The sequence below is a fragment of the Bemisia tabaci genome, chromosome 1 (genome assembly GCF_918797505.1).
Source record: "Bemisia tabaci chromosome 1, PGI_BMITA_v3".
NCBI lineage: Eukaryota > Metazoa > Arthropoda > Insecta > Hemiptera > Aleyrodidae > Bemisia > Bemisia tabaci.
The window spans coordinates 48626880-48644165 of record NC_092793.1 but is presented as its reverse complement, the minus strand read 5'-3'; the positions used below and the strand labels follow the sequence as shown (position 1 = coordinate 48644165).

The window sequence follows — 17286 nt, the reverse complement described above, 5'->3', positions numbered from 1 at the left end:
TCTGGAGTAGCTACCTTCATTATTTCTGGCAATGAACCTGCAAGGACATCTCTTGCCTCAAGGGTAAACTTGTGGATAGGGGGAGTGTCAAAATCTCATCCAAGGGGCCGTACCTATAAATGATCCACTGTTATTATCTTCATGAAGTCACCAAGCCTGACTTCAAAAGATACCTTACCAGCAATACCAGCCAGTGATGTACTCAAAGTGAAACGTAAGACCAGACAGATCACTATTCACTATTCTGTGATCAATTTGCAAATGCAGACTTGTAACATAACAGCTGGGAGTATTACCTACAGTGAGATGAAATTAAATTTTGTCGGAATGAAAATTTGTCGATGGTAATATATTTATGCAAGTGACCGTGTTCGTCTATACATGGTATTGAGAGATAAATTTTTCTTGCTCAATCTAGAGTAGCGGCCGGCTGTTTCTTGGCAGAGAGGCAATAATCATTAAATATTTCATCATTGCCAATTAAGAATTAAAATGTTGCCCCATTTTTCATAATAAACCGAATTGCTTAACTGCGCTGCCAGATGTTAGGGATCAGTGTTCATTTCTTATGCCGATATTGTCGTCGTAAGACAAGGAATCTTAAAATTTTCAAAGTTAGCCATGGTAAGCCATTAATTCATGGAGAAATCCCGGAATTTACTCTCCTGTGTTCCTGTGTAAGCAAAGGGTGATACAAAATATTCCTGCCAATTTGGCAACCATTAATATTTTTGCAATGTTTCAAAATCCCTAGTTTCAAAGTTTCGTTCCGCAATTCGGTTTCAATTCCTATTTCGAACCGTTCCGTGTTGAAAAACCGCAAACGGAGCTTCTGAGTGAACCACTGAACCGGCTTCGTCGTCATCGTCGGCAAAATTCTTCGGGAAACCTTTCGGAGTTCTTTTCTACAGTTTGACATGTGAAATAACTTCTAATAAGTGATTCTAAAAGTTAAGTTCTAATTTTCTCCCCTCCCAGCCTATGACTTTCATACTGTTACGCTAGTTTTCGCCATCGATAAGCAAGCAACCTTGAGTTTCAATCGAAGACGTCTAGGCAATCTCGCCATTTTGTTTGGGATTTCCAAAAGAGATGACGACCAATAACTACTTTGGTTTCACACACGGCACGCAGTATTCGTAAGTTTTTAACACATTTTGACCTTCTTTAGGATATTTTTCTCTATCTCACCGCAATTCGACGCCTGCATTCTCCACCGGCGGCATAGCATGATGACCCCCTCCTCTCGCACCATCCATTTTTTCCTATCCTTGGGCATTCAATCCTTAAACCATACTTGATCGCGTATTCTCCGTCAGCAACTCACAGTTTTCTTTAATATTCCGTAACTCTACGACGCATTCTTGGGGGTTCTGCCAGGCTCCATTCATGGGTAAGTCCGGTGCAAGCACCCAATCCCGAGTCGGCCCCATGAAATCAACCCTCAGTTTGTATTGGAAAACTGAGTTCGGTTCTGGTATTCTTTGATGTGATCGGGTTTTCATGTCATCTAGGCCTCTTTCTCACAGTAAGAGTCTCCATATTCTCCCCAGCAGAATATATCGGAAGCTCAGACGTTGTGTTCTTCCTGCATCGGCTGAGCAATCGTTAGCCTTCTCACTTTAGGCCTTCATAACAGACTCACTATATTTCTAAGATCAGATGCCTGTGTGTCTCTGGAAGCAAAGTCAATGGAGCTCTCCTTGTCATTTCTTACTTTAGGGTACCAGAGACTTACCTGAAGACGAATTTGTTTCTGTTCGGTTTTATCTTCATGATTGACATACGGTAGCATGATAAAGTAGTCCTTGTTGAGGTTGAGGGCTTTTGACTTGAAACATGCAGTCAAATTCCAGAGATCTACATATTGCTGAGATTGCATATTTGATCATCTGTGAGTGTCTTTTTTTAATGATTATATTTTGATGGTCACTTTCTACTTATTGGCTGAATGGTAGACCAGCAGTTGCATTAAGAGCACTTAAAACCTATAGACTCGAGTTAGGGTGAAATTAATCCTGGTTTTATAGTTGAATTAAATGCAAAGAAAGAATCAAATTAAGTCTAAATAATGAAATCATAAATCTGAACTTGACAACTGACAATTACGATCATTGATGTGTTCCAAATTGCCCTACATCCACCACTCCCAGGCTGGAGTCAGATTTTGAGGAATGGATGTCACAAAGTTCGGAACTTAATGGCATTTTAATTTTTTGCAGCATCTCAGAGGTATTGAGAATACTTAAAAAAGACGGCTGTGGCTAAATTCAGATTGCTGACAACTTTTTTTTTTTTTTTTTTTTTTTTTATTTAAATTAGTAAATATATTACAAAGCAACAATCTACATACAGTACTCAGTTGACTGTGGACAGGACGCCTTACAACAGAGATCACTGGCATATAAAAATGAGTGGGGAGAAACGTAGCTTTCTGACAACTTAGATATTTGTTAGGTGAAGGCTATTTATTACGAACGGCTGTACAGGTTAGGCGATAATGATGGTCGGAATAGACAGCTCATGACAATCTTAGAGAGGTGATCTTGATCAAACTGGGAGAAAAAAAGATAGGGCAAAAGTCACATCAGAAAATGGCACCATTCAACATAAATTCATGTGCTAACCAATGGACCGACTAATGATGGATGCGTTCAGGTTGAAATGACTTTGGTCTTATCTTTCCTCTCCCAAGCCGACAGATTATTATTGAAATTTTGTGTTTGTCGGATGGACATAGATGACTTAGGTTAAATGGAGGATCGTCATAGGTTGGCTACGTCTTATTGTTGCTTTGTCAGGTGGAATTCATGACAAGCTATCCACACCTCTTGAGTTTCCGACAGTATGTTGTCTATTCCATCTGACAAAGGTACAACAAAGCAGCGTTTAGACACAGCCATCCAGTCATGCTCTGCCGTTTAACCTATGTCATCTTTGTCTGCCTGACAAACACCAAATTTCAATAATTGGCCGGCAGCTCCAGTAAACTTTAGAAAAGCTTTAAAAATTAGAGGGTAGGCTGCCAGAGAGATCTTCTCTGATGATTCTTACAATGAGTTTCTTCATTTTAAAGTTTAACACTACATGTTCAGTATCGCATTTTTACAAGAGTCCATGCCAAAGAAGTTTATGCTTCTTCAGAGTGTGGCAGATAATCCGCCATTTTGATTCTTTAACTTACTTTATAAATGGTTAACTGAGATCAGCTTATCCTCCGTCACACTATATTTAATGAACATAAGCGAATTTGATAAGGATTCCAATGATTTGGAGGAATTTTTCAGCAAGTTTCATCAAAGAAAACTCCAAAACAAAATTGTTTTTTGTTGTTTTTTTTTTATTTCATGATTTTACTGATGCTTATCGTTTTTTTTGTAGTGCAACCCCTGGGACAACTTATCCCACTCAGCAAACTGGATACTCAGTAACTCCTGGTGCAACTGCTGCCGCATATCCAACTCAGAGAACCGCAACTGGGTATGAAACCTACCAGACACAAGCCACCCCCACTGCTTACGCAGGTATTGTTTCTTTACAGTTTGACCTCTATTTATTTACATTTAGTAACCCTTCAAAGGAATTTAAGAAAATATTTTCCAAGTGATACCGTGAACTCTGCAAGTAAATTTGCACTTTGCACTTTTAGGATATTTGTTGATGGTTTAAGTAAAAATCTATGTAGGTATTATTCTGCAATTATTTCTTATAAATTCTTCGTAATAGTTTGATCTCAGTTAGTTACCTGAGTGTCTCGTGAGCATGAAGAAAATAATCAAAGAAAAAGAAAAAAAAAGCACCGAGCCCTGAAGAAACTCTAGATGAATTCTATTTTTTTAACAAGGAAATATTAATGGAAGTAACCCTTAAATTTATCTTTAAATTTGATGAAATCATGAGAAAGCGAGTTAGGATGAATAGGAAGACTCCTATTGTCTTATACTGTTAAAGTGAGTGGGAATTCAGTTCCAGCTGGTGCAACCACCGCTACAACGTATGACTACGGTTACGCAAGAACAGCACACTCGTCTCCGACTGCCTACGATGCAAAGGCGTATTATCAACAACAGGCAACTCCAGCAACTCCTGTAACACCCGCATATTCAACATCGGACTATCAAACTGCAGGTAATAAACTCCTTAGCTTATGCTTGCACAGTTTTGTAAATAGTGTATTTTTGGCGATACTGAATTTTCACTTCAGTCAAATCTCTTTTGATTTCTATGATCCACTGCAAAATTTGCGATAGTGATGCGAAATGGAGATGAACAACGTGTAATTATTAATGGTTTACAAAACCGCGAGGTAGAATGAGTATTTGCCGCAATAATCCGACAATTTTCGAGGAATTTCTCATTTTCCTTTAACAATCGCTGGAAAAATCGCGTACCTCTCGCTATACCAAGACGAAAAACGGTTAATTTTTTTCAATTTTACCAACCGGCCATGCTGCAAAAATTGCGTATTTCTTGTGTTTTAAGATGGAACTCGCATAATTTTTTGCCTGTTCACATGCAAAAATCAAGGCTTAATTATTCAAACTCCTAAGTAGGTGTATGGTGTGACGCAAAATTGAAGGAAAATCATATTTTTTTCGCATATCTCAAATCACCGCAGTACCTAAATATTTCATCCAAGTATCATTTGATGAAATCTCAGCAGTTTACATTATTTGGACTTCATTTTGCAATCAGAAACTACGTTTTCCAGCTTATCAGTAAAAACATTCATGCCCATAGGAAAACGAATACTGTGTACGTTGTTTCTAAACTGAGCCAGAAATTGTAGTTTTGAATTGCTAAATATAGTCTAATTGACTGCTAAACAGGGTTAGAAATTAAATACCGTAATCAATTTTTCCTTATGAAAATGTTTTGCATATCAGGTTCTATGCACTCTCCCAAAGAAATAGCATTAGTTATCTTCACAATTCTAAGTATTGATGATGCCCATTCTGGTATAAAATACCACAAAATTGACTTTCAAAATTGTGGAAATTTTTTTGAAATTCTGCTGTTTATTCTCATGAAGACTCAAGCACCAATTCGGTTTTTTATCTATCTCCGCTCAAATTTCAAGACAAATTCTGAAATAATCATGATCAGATTTTCTTTTGCAATTTACTCATACTTGGATTTTCCTGAGCACCAAGATTCAGAATGGGCTCTTTAAATCAGTTTTAATTGTTTTTCCTAAATCCTTATTGCTGCCCCTTGAGTTATATTGAGAATGACCCGATTGACTTGGGTACTTTGGAGCATGGCTAATGTACTGCATTTCCTGTCAGGAGCTGCGATAGTGAAGCCGCAGTACAGTGCTACGTATTCTACTCAAACAACTCCTCAGAGGCAAGTGGTACCGCCCAAGCCTGCAGTTTCAGCTGTTCAGTACAGTCAGTATGCGCCGCCTCAGCAACAACAGCAGACACCAGCTCAAGCAGTTAGCAGCTACACTGCTAGTTATTCCACGCCTGCAAGCATTCAGCCAACGTCTCAATTAAATAAGGTAAAATTAATTGTAGCTCTAATTAATGATGTTCATGGTTTTTCTTCTTTCCACCATTTTGAGATGTCATCTTGGAAATTACTGATTGATCTAATTTAATTTGAGCAAGTGCGCACAACTCTCTAATTTTTATCATCATTTCGAAATTTCTCTTTGGATTCTTATTCAATTCTTGATGGAAAAAATGAATCCTAAAATGATACATTAAAATACTTTGATTAGTCGTAAAAATGGCTTTGAAGCCAGTCAATACTGACCAATCATCTCTAAAGGAAACTGTTGTTTAAAATGATGACAAACGACTAATCCCAGCTCGCTTTGATGCTTAGTCAGATGAAGAGAATTTGTTCCTCACGATCATAACTGATAATAACAACAGTTTTCAAATAACTATTTTCAAATACTTTCTATTCAGTATCTTTCCATTTGCACTAGCCTCCCATCTTCAGGAAGTGGAAGGAGGCACCCGGAGAGTCAATCTAATAACTGTTGCTTGATATGATGACACTCAACTAATCCCAGCTCGCTTTGATGCTCATTCAGATGAAGAGAACTTGTTCCTCACATTCTAAACTGATATGCAACAGTACTCATCAAATACTTTTCCTTCTGTTATCTTCCTGTCTTTGTCACAAATTTTCCCTCTTCCGTTTTGTGCTGGAAGGAAAAGTTCTAAGTAATAAGATTCTAATGAGAACTGTTTTTAAAATGATGACACTCAACTAATCCCAGCTCGCTTTGATGCTCATTCAGATGAAGAGAACTTGTTCCTCACATTCTAAACTGATATGTAACAGCACTCATCAAAAACTTTTCCTTCTGTTATCTTCCTGTCTGTGTCAAATTTGCCTCTCCGGTTTTGTACCCAAGAGAAGAATTCCAAGTAGTTAGATTCAATTGAGAACTGTTCTTTAAATGATGACACTCAACTAATCCCAGCTCGCTTTGATGCGTATTCAGATGAAGAGAATTTGTTCCTCACGCTCTTAACTGATGAAAATAACAGTTTTCAAATTACTTTTTTCAAATACTTTCTGTTCAGTATCTTCCCATTTGCACTTGCCTTTGATCTTCACAAAAGTGGAATGAGGCTCCCGAAGAGTAAATTTAATAACTGTTGCTTGATATGATGACACCCAACTAATCCCAGCTCGCTTTGATGCTCATTCAGATGAAGAGAACTTGTTCCTCACATTCTAAACTGACATGCAACAGTACTCATCAAATACTTTTCCCTACGTTATCTTCAATTGTCTGTCACAAATCGTCCCTCCTCAATTTTGTATCCAAGAGAAAGGTCTAAAATATTAAGATTATACAATGAGAACTGTTTTTAAAATGATGACACTCAACTAATCCCAGCTCGCTTTGATGCTCATTCAGATGAAGAGAATTTGTTCCTCACGTTCTCAACTGATATGAAACAGCTCTCATTGAAAACTGAACAATACTTTTCTCTTTCATCCTTATCTTCCATCTATGAATTTTTTTTCTTTTTGTTTCCGTCCCTAAAGAAAGAGATCCAAAAGAAATTCCAATGAAAACTGTTATTCAGAATGATGACATTCAACTAATCCCAGCTCGCTTTGATGCTTATTCAGATGAAGAGAATTTGTTCCTCACGCTCTTAACTGATGAAAATAACAGTTTTCAAATTACTTTTTTCAAATACTTTCTGTTCAGTATCTTCCCATTTGCACCTGCCTTGGATCTTCACAAAAGTGGAATGAGGCTCCCGAAGAGTAAATTTAATAACTGTTGCTTGATATGATGACACCCAAGTAATCCCAGCTCGCTTTGATGCTCATTCAGATGAATAGAAATTGTTCCTCACATTCTAAACTGACACGCAACAGTACTCATCAAATATTTTTCCTTCTGTTATCTTCTTGTCTTTGTCACAAATTTTCCCTCTTCCGTTTTGTGCTGGAAGGGAAAGTTCTAAGTAATAAGATTCTAATGAGAACTGTTTTTAAAATGATGACACTCAACTAATCCCAGCTCGCTTTGATGCTCATTCAGATGAAGAGAATTTGTTCCTCACGTTCTCAACTGATATGAAACAGCTCTCATTGAAAACTGAACAATACTTTTCTCTTTCATCCTCATCTTCCATCTATGAATTTTTTTTCTTTTTGTTTCCGTCCCTAAAGAAAGAGATCCAAAAGAAATTCCAATGAAAACTGTTATTCAGAATGATGACATTCAACTAATCCCAGCTCGCTTTGATGCTTATTCAGATGAAGAGAATTTGTTCCTCACGTTCTCAACTGATGAATGACAGTTTTCTCAGTAATTTTTTCAAAAAAGATCGCTTGTGTCCCTTTTCTTTGACTATTTAGCAAGGCAAAAGGAGACTCCTTTTAATTCAAGTTGATACGAAAAGAACTCACGTATTGTGAAAAATGATGACAAACAGTTAATCCCAGCTTGCTTTGATGCTCATTCAGATGTAGATAATTTGTTTCTCACGTTACAACTGTTTACCAAGGGCTCACATCAAAAATTTGTGAATAGATCTCCTCTTGTAACCTTCCTATTGTATTCCATGTTTTTTCTGTATTTTGGTATAAGGTTACAATTTATGAACAAGGTGTCTGTGTGCATAGCTAATTTCAGTTTTATTTAAATTTTCTTGGGCATTCCATGCCAAATGACACCAGTGGAAAAACTATATCACTTTCTCAAACTGATAGTGAGTAAAAAATGTAAATAATTTTTTTCTTTACTAATTTAGGAAATTGTCGGCAAATAATTGAACAATTTTCTTTTTAAAAATTTGTAGGCAATAGGTTCAGCGCCTCGCGCCATCACTCAGCGGGCACCACAGCAGGCAGTGCAGCAGCAAACAACTGGCTACCAGTACACGCAGCGGCACCCTTTCAAACCCCAGCAACAACAGCAACAGCAACCGCCGCCACAACAGGTGTCACAAGTGCAGCAACTATCTCAGCTTCAACAGCAGCAGCAGCAACAACAACATCAACAGGTACAACAGCAACACGCTCAGCTCCAGCAACAACAGCAGCAACAACAACAACAACAGCAACAAGTGCAACAGCAGCAAGTAAATATCTGTCCTGTGGTACGCTTGCGTGCAGTGGTAAGATGGGCTTTGAGATGATGATCTTTTGAAGCCAGCCCTAAGTTAAAGAATCAGTTTAATGATTTTTCTACTTTTCTTTTTCGTATCAGGGTAAACTATTTTTCAAGGCTTTCCTATCTGAAGAAACGTTAAATTAAGTGGCTGCTCTAAATCATTTGTAGATCCCAAAAATTTCAACCACAGTAAATAAAAACCTCATTGTATTTAGGTTTGAAAGAAAGGCATGAAAAAGCTCTGGAGCTTGTACACGGTTTGTGTAGGTAAGTTTCAAAAAAAAAAAAAAAAAAAAAAAAAAAAAAAAAAGACAAAGTTCTCATTAATTAAAATTATAATGTTGATAGGAAGCTGCGCATGCTGGAAAATTAAATAAGTTTTAAATAGGTATTGCTCTAAAATTCCTTTAGAAGGTGCTTCAAAAGTGCTTGATTTTTATTCTTGTAGCTTTCAGAACCATGATTTTATTTGAAAAAGAATAGTTGTTTCAGGGTGAGCCATCATCTCAAAGTTTCAACTTGCTCAATTAGTTGGACGTTTCTGTCGATAGCGCTGTAGTTAGACGTGTTGTGGTAGTTTGAGTGTTTTCAATGTTCGTAGTTGTAGTATAAGTTTAGCTGTTTTTTTTTTTTTTTATCTCAGATTTTGATTTTGATTACTTTATTATTCCTGTTCTACCAAAATTCTTCCTAAGTCGAGACATTCTAAATTTTTTGTTTTCCAGATCTTGAGATAAAGTATAGATTAATGGTGTGATAAGGACTTGAAAAAACTGGGACAGTTATTAAGTGCAAAAGCAGTCCCAAAACAACTGAGACTGGTGTTATAACTTTTGAACTAAGACAGCAAGAGAGGTGATTTTAGTTGCATTTGAACAATCTAATAATTCATTTTCACACATTTTCTTAACTTCAAATTTTTGCATGGCTTACTTTTGTAATTTGATGAAGAGTAGAGAATTAGTTATTGGTTCTTGGGAAGTTATTTGTTGATTTTTACTTTGTCAACATGGAGCAATTTGGAAGAGTGTGTGAAAATGCATGACTAGATAGACTAAAAACTACTCCTCATTCTGTCTGACATTTTATGCGCAAAAAACTGATTGAATCTCATTCCTTCTTCTTCCCAGATTAAAAAACCGTATCAAGCATCCCCCGTTTCCAATGTTGGCAGTTACCAAGTCAACAACCCATCGACGGCTCAAGCTGCATTTGTTGCTCAATCAACAGCCGCAGCAACTAACAGCAACTACAATAAGCCAAAACCAGGTAATGCATTGCCTCCTTTCGCATGGCTTACTCCTGTAAATTGATGAAGAGCAGAGAATTAGTTATTGGATCCAGTGAAGTCATAAGTTGATTTTTAGTTTGTCAACGTGAAGCAGTTTGGAAGAGTGTGTAAGGAAACTTTAAATTGCCAACATAGTAGAAGTTTCTCAGCACCTCTATTTTGCCTTTGTATGTTAAAAGAAAAAAACACCACCAGAAAAAAGCGGATGAAACAGATATAATTTTTCCATCTGCCATAGACTTTTATTTAGCGGATCACGGGATAGTATTAGAAATTAATACAATACAGAGCTTGTTGAATGTATCTAAAACTTTCAAAATCATTTTTTAACTCACTAGTGAGAAATAAACATTTGTATTTGACATTTTAAATAGTAAATTCAAACTTCCTGCTCGCTAGATAACCACAGTCACCGTAGGCCAAATTAGGCATTGAAATCAACATATTTTCAAATCAATCAGTGAATGTTCAATGTTGAAAGAGAAAAGGCATACTGAAAAATACAATCATCCCCCCAATTTATTCAGATTGTTCTTCATCTGGAAAGGTTTGCTATTTTGTGGCAATTATGTCCATTGAATTCAATTCTTACTTGTGCTCGAATATGTTACAGGCTATGACACTGCGCTGTTTAATGCTGCCTCTCATTATATTAACCAGCAAAGTGGCCCCAATCAGAACAAACCATTTTACAAGAAGAGTTTTGGCAACAATGCATCAGGACTTAAAAATTTACGACCAAAAGCTCCTCCCAAAAGTCAGCAACTTCATTATTGTGAAGTATGCAAGATCAGCTGTGCTGGACCTTTGGTAAGTGATTAGGAAACTTTAAAAGTCCAACTAAGACTATTTTAGATGTTAATATCTCCTTACTTGGCCTCTCGACCAAAATAACATGAATATTATTATGTCCAATATTTTTTTTGCATAGAATTTTGTGGTAGTGAAGCTGGACAAGAAATTTTAAAGACAGAGGAAACCATTTTAAATCATCAGCTATCAGAACCTCGGGAGAGTGATTGTGTTAGAGGTTACACCTCTTTGATAAATACGTTTTAAAGAGTCATTTTATGCAATCAGCTAGGGAAAGTACAAGGAAAACACAGAGAATTTGAAAGTTGAAATATAGTAGAAACTCGAATTTGCTGTCACTACCAAAAGAAGCACTGTTAGCAACATAAATCTACTATTGCTTCTTGTCCCAAAAGTTGCTTCCAATTATTGGAACATGAAATTAATAATTTTCATTGTATTTTTTTTCTCTTGCAGACATATAGGGAACATCTAGAGGGACAGAAGCACAAAAAGAAGGAAGCAGCGCTGAAGAGCGATGCTCCGGCTCCAACAATTTCGCGAGGTCCCATTTCCTTACACTGTGATCTGTGCGCTGTTACCTGTACAGGCCAGGATGCGTATGGTGCGCACATCAGAGGAAATAAGCATCAAAAGGTATTTCATGTCATCTACAGTTCTATTTTATGTAATACCAAGACAAGTGTCATGTTTTTCAAGTATAGATTTGGAATTGTATTAAAACCCTATAAATAATTTTAAAAGCTTTAATATTGAAAATAGCTGAGAAAGTTCTTCCTCCTTTATGCAGGGTTGCTGCCACAGTCAGGGAATACTGGGAATATGTAAGGGAAAACCTGGAAAAATTTCACATTTTTTGATTTGAACCAAAACCAGTTTTTTAAATTGTTCGTCTTTTTCCGCATCCAACGAGTGGTCGTATAAGCTGGGGAACCGAACGGTTCCGGAGTTATGATCGATTGAAGTTTCCGCTCAACGCGCGCCGACCGATTTTCGCGCGCAAAAAAGTCGGATTTGACTGTTATTAAATCAGATTTAATGTTCAAACTGAGCAAAATGCATTATTAGGGACCCTTGAGGGTCGCTGAGTCCAGAAATTACAGATACTTCCAAAAAATTCACGTTTTTAAAATTACAGCTCCGTAGCGCTATTTTAGAGGCCCACTGAGCGCCGACCGGCCGCTCAGTGGTCCTGTACGGAGCTGTAATTTTAAAAACGTGAATTTTTTGGAAGTATCTGTAATTTCTGGACTCAGCGACCCTCAAGGGTCCCTAATAATGCATTTTGCTCAGTTTGAACATTAAATCTGATTTAATAACAGTCAAATCCGACTTTTTTGCGCGCGAAATTTCAGGGAGATGCAAGGGTAGGGGGAAAATTGTTAAATCTCCTTTATTTGCTTTTCAGAATTAATTTGATTGTTTGAACAACAAATTCTGCCTGAAAACTATTTCAAGTTATGAATTTTGTTCCATCTTCAGTTGTCAGGAAATTTTACCAAAATGTATCAGGGAATTTCATTTTCTGAAGTGGCAACTATGTACCCTCGGGGCTAAGATGGCAGTCAATATTTTAAGAAAATCTAATGATCAATATTTTTTTATCGGTGAAACATTTGTGTCCTCTCTACTTGCAGGTCTTGAAATTACATGCAATGCTTGGAAAGCCAGTTCCGGATATTCCAGAGGATCCCAAAATCGTTGTTGCCAAAAGTATAGCTGCAGCAAAAGCCAATCAGAACACTACTGCTCCTGACGGAAAGAAAACTGTTGTTGTTCCTCCCAAAGTCAATTTTGTTCAATGTAAGGATCTTTCCCTCTCCTCTCTCTCTCTCTCTCTGTTTTACTATGGAGTTGGTATGGAACTTTTTTTATCAGGAATGTGATCAACGCCAAGGCAAATCAACAGTACAACTGCAAGAAGGAGTATTTCATTGTGCTCTAATTTTATTTCATCAAAGAGGAAAAATCCAATGAAAATGCATAACATTTTCACAAAATATTTTACTTTCAGAGAGGAAAAACCAGGAAAGATTTCAAAATATTTCATCCGGTATTATTCAATCTGTTGCTTTCGGTATTTTAAAATTTTCTGCCAATTATTCCCAAAGCTCTCTAAAAATTGTCAATATAACTAGCCCTGAATTATCTCAATAAGCAGTCCTGTATAAGAAGCATGGAAAAAACCTCTATCCTCAATTAGTTTTGAATTAATATTTTGTATGATTCCATAATGTTCCTTTTCTTTCTCAGCTGGATCCCTCTCAACTACAACGAAACCAGAGCCGAAAGCTGAAGGCAAAGAGAACACAAAATCTGAGTCCACTCCGGAACCAAAAACTGAAGATATTGAAATGGCTGCTGCGACTTTGTTGGAAAACGAAGTAACTCCTGTTGGTCATGAGTTTGTTGAAGAAATCAAGGATGAACTTGGTTAGTGTCATTAAAGAAGTAGAAAGAATCATGAATTTGTATTAAGTATTCATTAATAATCGTATTTTAAATTTGAAAGCTTGAGTTCATTACGACATTTGCTTAGGTGAGAATCAAGTTCTCCTGCTCCGGAACTCAAATAATTTGAAAAGATCTATTAAATTGGTAGTCATCTAGGAAACATGCAAAGAGCTAGATTTCAGAGAGAAGTTAGAAAAATTCCAAGAAATCAGGATTTCTGGCAATCTGGAAAACCTGGATAGTTAAGGTACCTATTGACAGAGCATATTAGAATTCCTAAAAAATTAAGGGAATTTTGCGATCATGTCAGCTTTACAACTTCTGCTGACAGCATTCAAGAAAGCGGAAACTACTTCTAAGTGCTATTTTCCTCAATTTGCAACCTGCAACTCTAGAAGGTGAGATTGAATCCATAAACAAAAGTCAGCAAAATGGAGGGAAAAAAAAGCCAAGTGAAGGTTAGATTGTGAGTCGAGGGATCCTGAAATTATAAAGTCGGGCATGCAGGAAATTGGAAAATGAAGAAATTACAGAAATTTTGAAAATCAAATTTTAGCAACCTCCAAAAGATAAATTACAAAGATCTTTTTGTCCGGCAAAGTTGATCATTGCTCTGAAAATTTCAGAGAAAATTATGTCTTTCAGTGATAGAATTAATTAATTGATTGAACTCTGTCGGATTAGCTTTAACTCTATGTGAATTTATTGATTTTTGATGGCTTAATTTCAGGAAAATTGGTGAGCTTCAATTGTAAATTGTGCGAGTGTAAATTCAATGATCCAAATGCAAAGGAAATGCACATGAAAGGTCGTCGGCACAGGCTAGCATTCAAGAAAAAAGTGAATCCAAACCTCCAAGTCGACGTCAAGCCGTCTTTCAACAAAAAGAAACATTTCGAAGAGAAGACCAGGAGGACTGGCGGAGGTGGAGGGCCCAGAGAAGAATTCATGAGAGGCAACCAAAGGTTTGTTTGATAAAACGTCCCTTCATTCCCTGCACTTGAAATCCTTATTTGGTATTAATTACGTAACGAAATATGGTGATGTGCAATTTTGAAGAACAACATGATGCCAAAAACAAATGAAATTTAAAATCTAACTTGGAAATAATGAATCTGGTGCAGCAGAATAAACGAAGTCAGCTAACCTGTGAACGATCGCACTAGAAAAGCATCTAGAACTACTTACTAATCTGGGGTTTCTGGCAGGCTGGAAAACTATGAAAATCAGAAAATTTTGCAGTGACTGGCTGAAGTCAGGGATTTTCACAAGTAGCGTGTCCGTTTGACATTTTTAAAGGGTTGCCACAGTCGGGATCTTAAATAGTCAGGAGAAAATTGTTAAGTCACCTTTAGTTACTGCTAGAATGGGTTTGACGTTTTGAACAACAAAGTTTGCCTGAAAACTATTTCAAATTATATCTATTTAACTATTTGGCACCTTTTCAATCCTCAAGGAATTTCACCAAAATGTGTCAGTAAAAGCAGTGGATTTCAATTTGTTAATTTTGTGGCAACCTTGACTTCAGTTGGTGCCATCTGGGTGAGGAAGAACAATTTCTGAGTGCGTTGCTTCCTAATTTGAACCCCTAAAAATTAAAATATTGTTCCAACTTTAATGAAAGGAAGTATTAACTCCCCCTCCCCCCCACAAAAAAAAAAAAAAAAAAAAAACACCCTTAACTGTATCCAAGTCTTGTTTGAAGATCAGGGAAAAGTAAAAGAGTTTTAAAATTTTGGCGTCCAGAAGATGCCATAAGATATTTGTGAAAAGTCAAGAACTTATAAAATGGAACATCTACGAAACCCTTGAAAGTACAGCATTCATCTATTGAAACCTTCAGATGAGCCTCTGTAAATTTGCTTTTTCATAAGAGGATCTTTTGGGCAGATAAGTGCTTTCTCGCAGTTTCAAATGTCTCCAAGATGCGAGGGAGATTTTTGTCTCCATTAAAGTTTGAAATTCATTGATTTTTTACTGTTGTTTATGGCATGACCACTTTCATCCATGTTTCTAAAGACTTTGGATTGCTGGATTTCAGACGTTCTTTGAATCAGGTATCAATGTTAATCCCAACCCTTAATATCTTGTCCAAAGGAAATCCAAAATCTAGTTAATATAACATCTTTAAGCTAACGTTGAACGTTTTTAAATTTTTTAAAGTATCAATTCGACCATTCACATGTGATTGTTTTACCAGTGTTCTTGTTTTAATTGTTCCTCAGAAATATGCACTGGCAAGATCGTATGATGGAAGTGGAAGAGCGTATGTACTGGGACGAGCGTCGGAGGTTCGAGGAAGAAATGGAGTTCATGGAATGGGGCAGACGGTTCCATGGTCCGGGCATGATGCCGCCACCCTTCCCACCTGGTCCAGGGCCACGCATGATGGGGCCACCATTCATGCCTCCTCCTCCACCACCCGTAAGCAATTATTATTTGTAAGATAGGAGGTTGTTTGTAAATTACGAATTGCAAATTTCCTGTTTCTGAAACCCCCTTTTCCTTCATCCCAGTTAGGAGTCCGGCAATTTTTTGTGGATTATTTCCACAGCTCTTTAAAAATTTTCATATAACCAGCTCTTTACATTAATTTTTACTTGAAGCCTCACAGATAGGAAAGAAGAAAATGTCATTAGGTTTTTTAACATTTTCAGATAAGTAATTGAATTTATTATTAGAGGAACCAACTCCATCACAAGAACGCTGAATTTTTTTGCAACCAGAATTATATGCAATGTGGTGACAACCTTATTGCAGGAAAGCTCGAAGTATCAAGGGAAAATAAGGTTTTATTTTTTTCATGTATTGTGGATTAATGAATATTGACCTCAATTTTTAATACGCCTTTTGTTTATTTTTGTTAAAACAGCAGTTCCCTAGAAGGTTGGATACTTCTGACGACAGGCATGTAATCGCGAGACATGCAGCTGTCTACCCTAATGAACAAGAACTGAAGGCCCTTCAAAAAATTGTATCGCACACTGAGAAAGCTCTTAAATTAGTATCTGACTTCCTAACAGAGAATGCGCAGTCTACAAGTAAGTTCAGAGTATGTTTTTCTTAAATTGTCAATTGCCACATTATTACATTCTTCGTTTTTGCTCTATACAATTATTCCATAATTTCCCTGCTACACCACTCATATTTTATGAATCAAAGCCTGAATGAAATGACAGGAGATTCAAAACATTGAACTTGTGAAATCGTGAAAAGAATACACAATCAGCAATGAAAAATAAAACGAATTACTCACTGCAAGGAGACCTATGAAATTTTTGGTTTATTATCATACATGAACTGCATACAATGCATTTTGAAGAAACAAGGACTTGGTACGTTCGCAAACATTTCTCCAACTTTTTCTCTATACTTAGCAGAAATGTTTTTTTAAACAAGTGTGTAGAATGGAAATATTAGTTTTGAGAAATAGTATTCAAATGCCTGTAATTTTAACAAAAATAAAAAAAAATCTTAAAATTCAGAAGCCAGATTCAAGGGTACATTTTCCTTATTAAAACAATGTGTGAAGGAGAAAATTATCTTCGCTTTATAAACACACAAACAAACAGGCAGATTTTTTTTTTTTCTTCTCTTTTCTTCTAACTAAAGGCTCTCATTTTTGTACCTTAACAGCTGACAAGAAGAATGGAACTTCTGAAGTCAAAACGGAAGTTAAAGTTGAACCAAAAACAGCTGAGTCACCGGCTAAACCAAACGCGACACCCAACAAGAAGGGACCTCAAAAGACGAAAGAAGATGGACGCGACGGCAGTTTGTAAGTGAAGCATGTTTTGTCTCGTTATTTTAAGGCCAAGATTCCATGTTTTCAGAAAAACATTGCTGTGTTGTCCGCACTAAAATCATTTACTTGGAAAATTATGCTGCTAAGTCAAAAATATGAGGGATAACTCATCTCGAAAAAGTTGCAATACCTAACATGGTTAACAGATACCTTCGAAATTTTCGCAAGCTTTTATCTGATATTAATTTTGACATATTTTTGATACGCCTGTCTTCTCATAAAATTAATTGAACTTTTACAATCAATATTCAGCATATCAAGAGACAGTATAAATTTTGTTGAAACACTTGCTAAGTTCATTTGGTTTCCCCAAAAAAA

The 17286-nt window shown here is 36.6% G+C and overlaps 1 protein-coding gene across 5 annotated transcripts in view; it reads left to right on the top strand.

The window, feature by feature from the left end:
* Nucleotides 1-828: 828 nt before the first annotated feature.
* The window catches only part of LOC109038829 (zinc finger RNA-binding protein), a 33817-nt gene continuing 17359 nt past the window's right edge, over nucleotides 829-17286 (top strand). For 2 of the 5 annotated variants that reach the window (XM_019054035.2, XM_072302268.1), the window contains exons 1-14: nucleotides 829-1139; nucleotides 3382-3524; nucleotides 3967-4128; nucleotides 5289-5506; nucleotides 8292-8573; nucleotides 9736-9874; nucleotides 10510-10706; nucleotides 11166-11345; nucleotides 12347-12512; nucleotides 12963-13142; nucleotides 13894-14128; nucleotides 15389-15587; nucleotides 16036-16204; nucleotides 16800-16941. In XM_019054035.2, the coding sequence (XP_018909580.2) occupies nucleotides 1093-1139; nucleotides 3382-3524; nucleotides 3967-4128; nucleotides 5289-5506; nucleotides 8292-8573; nucleotides 9736-9874; nucleotides 10510-10706; nucleotides 11166-11345; nucleotides 12347-12512; nucleotides 12963-13142; nucleotides 13894-14128; nucleotides 15389-15587; nucleotides 16036-16204; nucleotides 16800-16941 (2459 nt within the window). In that variant the 5' untranslated portion in view covers nucleotides 829-1092. The remainder of the gene's footprint in view (nucleotides 1140-3381; nucleotides 3525-3966; nucleotides 4129-5288; nucleotides 5507-8291; nucleotides 8574-9735; nucleotides 9875-10509; nucleotides 10707-11165; nucleotides 11346-12346; nucleotides 12513-12962; nucleotides 13143-13893; nucleotides 14129-15388; nucleotides 15588-16035; nucleotides 16205-16799; nucleotides 16942-17286) is intronic. The other 3 variants (XM_019054037.2, XM_019054038.2, XM_019054036.2) reach the window with 3 other exon arrangements.